Raw genomic sequence first — 9,974 nt, forward strand, 5'->3', positions numbered from 1 at the left:
TATATGATTGGATTGATGAGACTCGAAGTGTAGCCCAACCAGAGTACGTACTTGAAGAAGCTCTCATCAAATTTACATTGAGGACAGACGCCCATGGCGAAGTTGACGCAAAAAAAAACAAACCAGCAGACGACAAACATCAGAAACATCAAACCAAGAACTTTGACTGCTTTGCGTTCGTTGTTGACAGTTTTTGACGTGCTGTTGCTGCTGACGTTGTTCTTACTGCTGCTGTTGCTGCTAAACGTTTTCAACAACAATCGACTCCCATGTTGTTGCTGCTGGCGAATGTTATTTGTGTTTCGGCAGTAGCGAGAGTTTGTGGTGGTTGACGACGAGGCAGATGCCGTTGATGAGCGATTGAATGATTGAAGTCTGATTCTGAATGTTAAACAATTTTTTGACTTTTTGTTGTTGTTGTCGTCGTCGTCATTATTGACGATGTAGTTGCAGCTGTGAATAATGTTTTCCTCGGTGCTAGATTGATCGAAATTAGTTCCTTCTCTTTGTGACTTAGAATCATGGCAGTTGCAATTATTTCCAATCTGTTCATTAAAATTAAAAGAGCTGCCAGCAGAGATATTAACATCTTCTTCTTGATGGATTCTACGTACAGCCAGATGTTTCTTAGCGTATTCGCTGCGTAACGTAGAAGCTTTGTTTAATGGTTGTTGTGTATTTGCACTAGTCATGCTGGTTTTGTTGCTGGTTTGTGTAAATATATTGAATTCAGAGGAATCGTGGGAACGAGTTGAATGTTGCTTTTGTCGGGTGAGTTTATTTCGCTTGTTTGTATGAGGAGATGAATGTTCACGATAATGGTGACGTTGACTGGGATGTGGATGCATGATTTTTATATCCGTCATTTCCGATGTTTCTGTTGTAATTTTTTTATGGATGTACTTACGATACCACTGCAAATAAGGTTGCTCGTTGAAACTCAAATTAGAACTTGGGTTCGACAAAGAATGAGATAAATTATTTTTCGCAATGTCCTTTTCATTGTTCTCATAATTTTTAGTATTTTCAATTATCAAACCGTTCATTGAAGTGGTGAAGACTAATGATGGTGGCAATGACGAAATGACGCCTAATTTGAGTTGCTTCATATTTTCGTCGTGCTCTGCTTCTTTTGAAATATTCATCATTTTTATTTTAGCAGGCTTTTTGTTTGTATATTGGCTGCTTGCGCTGTCTCTACCATCGTTGCTGTTGTCACGGCTATTGTTGTAATTCATGCCACTACTATTGTTACATATACTTGTTTTGTTTGCATAACCATCAGTTTCAACAACACTTTTTCGAACTTGACTTGATTTTATTTCGTAACATTTTTTATTCTCATTACTTAGCAGCGTTATTGTGTTAGCTTTGTGCATCTGCTTTTTCATATCTCCGTTAGTTAAATAGTAAGTAAGATTTACATTTGGTAAGTTAGCAAAGGAGTTACAACGACTCTCCAGGCTTGTTTTTTGGCTGTTTGCGTCGCAGGCACAACGATCAATGATCGATACATTATTTGAACTTCCAGTTTTTACTTGATTTTTTATTAATCTATCATCACTGTTGGAATAATATTCGTCGCTACTGACTGTTCTAAATCTTTTCAAAACGTGGTTGGGTTTGAATGTGTTGGGTGTTTGCGATCTGTTTGAGGATTCATAATTGAATGAGTTGGCGTGTCTAATCGTTGTTTCCAATCGTTTCGTTTGCAACCGTCTCTTTGAAACCGTTCTTCGCAGACCTCCACTCTTTTCAAGTTCTTTTGCTTTTTGACTGAGCAACCTAATTGTAAGTGAATATGTTAATAACATGACGACCAGCGGTAAGAAAAATGCAGCAATCGAACCGTAGACCAAAAAATTTGGATTTGATATAATACATTCTGATTTTGAATTGAGTATGTCCAATGGTCTGAATGTTGCTAAAAGAGCGAGCGGCGAAGATATCGATATGGCGAAAATCCAGACAGCAGCGATCCTAAAAGCCACCGATCGTTTGGACCTGTTTCTTAGGGACATGGGGTCTCTAATGCATTTGTACCTATCAAGGGAGATGATGCACATGTGCATGATGGACGAGGTGCACATCGTCACATCTGACATTTGCCACAATGTACACGTCACCAGCCCGAATGCCCAGAATCCTGTTGGGAATGTTTGTTTAAGATTAATGATAGGTATAATTTTTTAAATAAATACATGTTTTCAAAAGGTTTTTAATTATAAGTACGATATGATACTAATTGGTCAAAAGTTATGCAATGATTATAAATTGGGTATATATCTGAATAACAAACAGACGCTCACACGCATAATATTGAATGAGATCAATATGCTAATGTTTCTACTTAATTTATTCAAATCTTTTTATCAAATCATTTAAAAAATACATTTTTCATTTTTAATAGTTTTTTTTGTAATTCAATCCAATTCGTTCATTTTTTTAGTTTTTTCTCAAATTTATGACATCAATGTAAATTTATATCTATGGTTCTAACAATTACGATTCATTGTTAAAATAAATATAAATGCCTTCGCATCTTTCCAGACTGCGTATTATATACATAATTAGTGCAGAATAAAATATATTAAGTGGAGATTGAAAATATCTCAAGATGGATTCATGTGTTATCGAACGAACCATTTCGGATAACAGAGATAGTGTTGCAGAGAGCAAAACCTCAATGAAGAAATCAATTTACAAGAAGTTCTTAAGGACGATTGAGAACAAGAATTTTTTCTACTGTCAGCAACGATATAGAGAAAATAACAAACCACGTTTTAACGGTAGGGTCGGTTAAGAAGAACGAAGAAGCAGTGTGATCGGGCGCTTCTCGATAGTAACCAGCAATCTGATATCTACAAAGAAATCCAGAAAATTTTTTTCAATTTTCCGAAAAAAATTACGGTAAAATTTAAATGTATAAGTCAACATTTCTTTTCAAAGATTCCTACTTTGAAACGATTGTAAACTAGCGAATGTAAATACTGCCCTGTTGAAACGGGAGGTTTCTGCGAGTGCTCGATTTGCCTGGAAAACTTTAAAGAAAAACTACTCGTGTGTTAATTGAAATGCAAACACGCTTTTTACACAAATTGTTAACATGGTGGTTCAATAATAAAATGACGTGTTTGCTTTGTCACTAGGAATCAAACGCTCATCCGCGCCCGTCTTATTATTACACGGTCAAAGAGCCGGGAGGTAGTAAGAGGAGAGTGGAGAATTATATGGTTACTGGACCATATTTATTACGCTAGTGACAACTTGCTCATTATTTGTGGTTTTGTTATTAATTTTTTTACATATACTTATTAGAAATTGTAATCACATCTAATGATTGAAATAAATATTAAAGTTACAAATTTGTGATGTTTGGCGTTTTATCTTGTGTTTGCAAGAATCGTGTGACGGGTTATATCTATCGTTTGATTGCAAATACGTGAATATGTATAGGGAGTGAGAATTTGTCGACCTGTTTCATCAAGTACGATGGGCAGTACGGGCAAACAATTAATAATCGTTTTAAGATATTAGTTGTAATAATAATAATAATAATTGCAATTAACAATATGATTTTATTGTTATAATTAATACAAATATAAAAGCGGCATATGACAACTCATGTTAAAATAATGCAATGCAGGCAATGATCTGCCGTTGATTTACTTAGTTCAAGTACAGGGTTTCTTCAAGTTGTTTGCAAAAATGTTTGTGTGTGCGTGCGCTTGTGTGTATATGTGTGTGTAAATTTCAAACACATGTTTACAAATATTATTTTAAATGGTTTTATCGTTAGAAAAAAATGAACAGACAAAACAAGGTTATTTTGACAAATATTTCATGAATGAAGTATTAATATTTTGGAGGCTAGTGTTAAACAACTGATTAACAATGTTTAATGACAATGATGATTTTAGATTTTTCCTACTTTTTTTAATTTTTTAAAATTTGTAATTCCTTGAAAATGTTACGATTTGCTTGGATTGTTAATTGCTTTATTTTGATCTTTTTGGTTACTTTGCAAATCTATTTTTACATGTTAAACTTCAAGTGAAAATCGGAAAAAATTGTAAATACTTTCCAGTCGTAAATTTAATTTGTTGTCTTTGCCAGCACTGAATTTATCGATTGCTTGTCAAATGATGGTTTTAAAAAATTGCTTTTATTTTTGTTTTCAAACATTAAATAAAAAATTAGCAAAGAAATTATTATTTTTCGATTATTTTCAGGTTTTCATAACAGTAACAAAATTCAAATTCATATGATATGGTTGTTCTTATTTTCAATGAAACCCACCAAAAATATAAACCTCCTGATAATCTAAGGAAATAGTCACGGTCGTATATCTACACACATTCAATACGTCTGCAGATAAAAAACGCTTGCTTTTAGCTACACATGCATACACACACACATATACACACAAACATACATTCAGACACACACGCACATATTATTATTATTACTACTACTATTATTAGTGTGTTTGCAAGCGTTCTTTTAAAAAATTTCAGAGGTGCTAACTATTATAGAAGTACATTGCGTAGCTCTTTATTACAGCAACGCAATGAGTAAGCTTCGACAAAAAGACGGTGTTTTAACCTTCTACAAAATAATAACAGACAAAGCAAGATTACGAAGATCCCTAGACAAACCATTCAAAACAGCAGGACCCATTACGAAAAAATTTCAACGACCAATAGCTAAGTTAGTGTCAGGTACAAACAGTAAACCTGACTGTCAGAGAGGAACGTTTGACTCAGCAGTGGCATTGTTTTAGGAGTGAGTCTGTCAGATAAATATTTAGGGGCAACTCTCGTAATAAATTTAAATGCATAAACCAGTCAAATAAACTTGACGCAGATGCATCATTAGCTCTCTCAATGTGAACATTGAAGAGTCAGCGTTAATCAAAGTATTGCCAAGAGTACTATATATAGTATATGTTCCGATACAGACGACAATTCACTAAAAAACAATGGCGAGGCAAGTTTAGAACCAGGTCTATAAATACCAAAATAATTTTTTATGCTTTTGAGTAAATTCTACTACTTTAAATTAAAAAATGGAGAAAAATGGAAAATCTAATTTTCTAGCCCTGAATCTACTATTATAAAAAACAAATTAGACCCCCATAAGGAGGATTATGAATGTGCAAAACATAAAAAAATTGAAACCTGAAGACATGGTCAAATGAAGAGATGGATCATCAGAAAAACCATGCCACGTTTCTGTCAAAAGAAAAATATCTAAACAGCAGTTCCTAAATGTCATTCAGACTAGATAGGATTGACCTGACGTTGAGTAAAACAAAGTTTAACTAAATTTTAAAAGAGTCTATGGAAGTTTTACGATCTTCCATCGACCGGCCACTCCCCTGACCCGGTACAAAAAGTGCTGATTGCCAGCTTCCTTAAACTTAGCATCAGCAATAAGACCGCGTAGCTCAGTGCTCTGATTGCAAGTTAAATCATGACTAAGTCTGATCTTGCTATGATTTCCGTTAAATGATTTAAATTCAAAATTGTAAACATAACTTTCATTTTAACAACTAAACTGAAAAATTTAACAATGACAGGACGCGGAGTATCAGCTCTAGCGACTCTACGACCCTGTCCGTAAATTTTTAAGATATTATTAGCTTTTATAGAATCACCGGTCAGCTTATTAACAACCGACAAAACGGTGTTCTTATCCTTGCCATCAGTCTCAGCAAGATGAAAAATAGCAATATTGTTTTCTTGATCCTTGTTGTCATTAGCGACATCAAGGAATCGCTGAACATATTTGAGGTCATTGCTAACGGAGTCAATACCCCTTTTTGACAATGCCCGACCATGACTTTTTAACTTTTGTCATAAAATCAGCAAGTTCAAATTGACTGTGCGATTCAGATCATGGATATCATTCCCTGAGAGCAATTGTGACATCCGACAATTTTTTTGATGTCAGAACGAATTTCATCACTGATATCATTTTTAGCAATAACAGGTTGGATGAGACAACGAAATCCATCCAAAAGTTTAACGCAGTCTTCACAAAAGCATTTCAGGTTTTTAAAATTTCCCGGCAAGTTGGCATTAAAATTAATGTTGCATAACCAATATTCAACATTAGAGAAAGCAGATTTTAAAGCTCTGCCTTTTTTTGTTTTAACCTTGTCGTCAGCCATAGTTAGCTAAAACGAGGAATAATCCCATAGGAGCGACCGAAATGAAGTAACTTCACTGTTCACTGTTTTAGCAAAACTGTAAAACTTGCAACAAACCTCTAGTACCTCTAGTTGTAATTAAGATAACGAAACTAAGAATTTTAAAACATCAAATTCTAGACAACAAAACGATGCAAAAATATATAATTTGCAACGAAAACAATTATTAACACGGAAAAATACGAAATAAGCGTGAGCCAAAAACAACGTGCTACGTCGTACGTCAATAACAAAAACCATATACATTATACATACACATTATATATATATAATATTTATGATATATACAATATATATTATATATAAAATATATGTTATATATTATTGTTGTTGGTATTTATATAGCGCCAATTATAATTTAGAATTCTCATTCTAAATTCTCATTGCTAAAACACCTCAATATCTTGAGATGGTTATCAAACAAGTATATGTTTTAAGTCGTTTATATATATCATTATATATAAGTCGTTTTTAGTCGACCATATATAATATTATATATATATATAATATATATATATGCTAGTAAAAGACCATAATTAATGCAGAAATTCATGATAGTTTCTTTATTACGTTTCTCAATATTTCTAACCAAATTCTTCTCTCCATTATTTATTTTATTAAAGTTAGAATAATATACAGTTTTCAAAATTCATTCTCTAGTACATAGGACCTATTTCGATTTTTCAATCATCTTCAGCACTTGTTGCAGTTTATATAAAGAATATGTATAACCCAGCACTTTAATAAATAGAAATTAAAATTGTTGTGAAATAGAATAAAAAAAACTATTCAACGCTAGAAACTCGGAAGATTTCATAAATAACTGCATTAATTATAGTCTTTTACCAGTATATATATATATATATATATATATATATATATATAATAGGAATAATAGATGATATAAACATACAAACAGGCATAAAATTGCACGCACACGCACGCACACACGTACCTGCACATTTTGTTATGTATGATGGAGAATGATGAATAAACACATTCCACAAATAGCTGTTACAAAAACTGTAACGAGAACAAAATTGTAAATTTTTTGAAACGAGCAAACTTTTGTGTGTATGCATAATTTGCTGCTGATGTGTGCATTTCGACGACAATTGGAGTGTACGTTGATGGTAATGAATTTTTTTTCCCTGCATTCCATTCGCGAAAATTTTTTCCATGATGAATAACTTTGCACGTCGTCTACGTAAACTAATCAATTATTAATTCCGCTCGTGCGTGTTCAACGACATTCTTCCATTTTCACACACATGCTACAAAATTATTTTGTCAGCTTTTTGTTTTCCCTCTCGGTGCAGTTACATATTTGGAAGATGTTTCTTTCCAACATATCAAAATTAACACTTATATAAATTGTAATTTTTCAACTTATTATTTCTAGTTATAAATAAATACTTTTAACTTGTAAACAAATTAAAGTAAAAAGTTAATTCAAAGTTGCTTGGTTATGGTAAAGCATATTTTATTATAAACTGACATAATAAAAAAAAAAATTGCGGTTTATCGCTTGTCAGTAGATGTTAATAGAAAATTTCCAAACACGACATGTAAGAAATGAACGATTACGGAGTCATGGAAAGATAAAAACTAAATGATTAAACGATGACAAATGACAAAATGATTAGAAAATCATGACGTAACATTAACAACTGACAAATAGGGGAAAAACGTTTGAAAAATTAACAAAATGATGAAATGGTGTTAGTTTAACATTTTACATCAACAGCGGAACGAAAAAAAACGACAACATTTTTAAAGAGATCATAAAATTGTCCTTTAATCAAAATCGTTGAAATTATTTTGAACACCACTCATTTGTTTGCAAAACTTTTAGAAAAGTTGAATGAACAATTATAATTCACCCAATCAGCAGCTGATTATTATTTTTTCTCCAGCGACAAGACAGCATCAACACTTATCAACATACATACAAAGCCACACTTTTTAATTTCTCTCAACAAATATATTAGCGCGAAAAATAATCTATCAATTTAAAAAAACTCTAATCTGCAAAAATGAATTTTTTAATCATTTCATGTTACACCAGGAAAAATTGATAGTGGAAAAAGTCAACCTAGCAATTAATCTTTTAAGAGTTGTTGGCTTCCATTACGTGCATGCAAAGATAATGTTAACAGCAACAAAAAAATCAAATGTTCCTATGGACTTGAGTATAAAAAAGAACTCTTCAAATTGGAGACTGTATTGGAGTCAATATATCCAAAATGTTATAAATACGTTTTACGATAATTTCAACCAACTAGATTAAAATAATTAAAGACTTGTTAAACTAATTGAAGAATGTAACAAAAATATTTCGACATTAAAATTTCTGCAGATTTCATCAACTACAATCTCATATTTTTATTCATTTTATAGGCATCTTTGTTTATTTTTATTTACTTATTTAATCACATTTATGCAATTGCAAACCGATGTGCCACATTTATCTGGAATAAACAGGCGATTGAAAAATAGAAAAAAGAAGAAAGCCCGTCGTAAAAAACGAGGTAGAGAAAGAAGGCGGCATGGCAAGAATTGTGCACTAAAGCTTGTGAAATCGTATGTTATAAAGTGTGCAATAAAGAACATCTGCCATGTAACCTCCACTCCACTCCACACAACACACGATGACCAATACTGCTAATGAAACATGCTGACCACTGCCGCGTTAACGGTGCTTGTGATCACCGCCCTGTGGGCTACTTATGATGTAATGATGACATGATGAACAGATGACAAGCAGTGAATTGAGTAGCGGACTTGAAAAAATTACTAGATGATGATAATTTGTAAGTAATTTGAATTACTCGGTGATGAAGATGATGAAATGATATGACAAAGGGAAGATTACAATGATAATGATAACAATGATTATTTCTAAACGCTGATGACATAATGATAATATGATGATAACATATTGATAATATAATGGTAACAAATTGATAATATCTCGGTGATATATTAGCGACAGTAACAACAGCAAGAGAATCCTCGTATAATTCTGGAAATATGAATCATGTGTTTTCTTTGTTGGACCATATTAATAGAAAGTAAAGAGAGGTTATACAGAAAAAAGGACAATGGTATGTGGACATTGAAACTGCCTAAGACGACTAACATTGAAATACGATTCTTTCTAAATTACTGAGAAATGATTCTGTGCGATTTATAACGCGCACAAAACTGTGAAAAACCACAGAAAAAAAACCTATAATAATGGGTGCGAACAGCAGCTTGATGATGACGAAATGAGTCAATGAAAAAGTTGCAACAGTTTCGAAGGAGTTAGGAGGAAGTAAAAAGAGTGCTTCGTAATAAAAAGTCGTTAATTCATAATTGAAAGGCTCTTTGAAGGGTGTAAACAGATGTATTGACCTGCTAACGATGGGCTTGTGTTGGCTGCTATTTGTTGTGTAGTTGGCTGTGTGTGGTGGACTGTTGTGTGGCTGCTACTGTGTGGTTAGCTGCTGTCTGGCTACTGCTGCTGTGTGTGTCGGAGTATGCTTCTGTTGAGGTTTGTCGGCTGGCCGTCGATGATGATGCCATTAATTAATTTATTCAAATTTTGTTTAGGATTTGCTGACTGGTGAATTTTTCAAGAGCAAATAAAATATTTTAAAAATGGCCCTTGATACAACTGTTCGTAATTTAAAAATTAAAATGGCTAACTCGGATGTCTCAAGTTAAATTTCATTATTTCAATTTTTTTGTTTAAATATTATTTGTCCCTCCAATA

At 32.8% G+C, this 9,974-nt stretch overlaps 2 protein-coding genes across 2 annotated transcripts; both read right to left on the minus strand.

The window, feature by feature from the left end:
- Positions 1-1,763: 1,763 nt before the first annotated feature.
- HELRODRAFT_72732 (hypothetical protein) lies at positions 1,764-2,144 on the minus strand (the record flags this gene model as incomplete). Its single annotated transcript, XM_009013617.1, has 1 exon — positions 1,764-2,144. A coding segment is annotated over one exon (381 nt), but the record flags the coding sequence as incomplete, so codon positions are not given.
- Positions 2,145-5,340: 3,196 nt separating this feature from the next.
- HELRODRAFT_167896 (hypothetical protein) lies at positions 5,341-6,175 on the minus strand (the record flags this gene model as incomplete). Its single annotated transcript, XM_009013618.1, has 3 exons — positions 5,341-5,457; positions 5,541-5,852; positions 5,939-6,175. The coding sequence occupies 3 exons, from the start codon at positions 6,173-6,175 to the stop codon at positions 5,341-5,343; spliced, it is 666 nt and encodes a 221-aa protein (XP_009011866.1).
- Positions 6,176-9,974: the final 3,799 nt, after the last annotated feature.

The sequence above is a fragment of the Helobdella robusta genome (assembly GCF_000326865.2).
Source record: "Helobdella robusta unplaced genomic scaffold HELROscaffold_12, whole genome shotgun sequence".
In the NCBI taxonomy this organism is placed as follows: Eukaryota; Metazoa; Annelida; class Clitellata; order Rhynchobdellida; family Glossiphoniidae; genus Helobdella; species Helobdella robusta.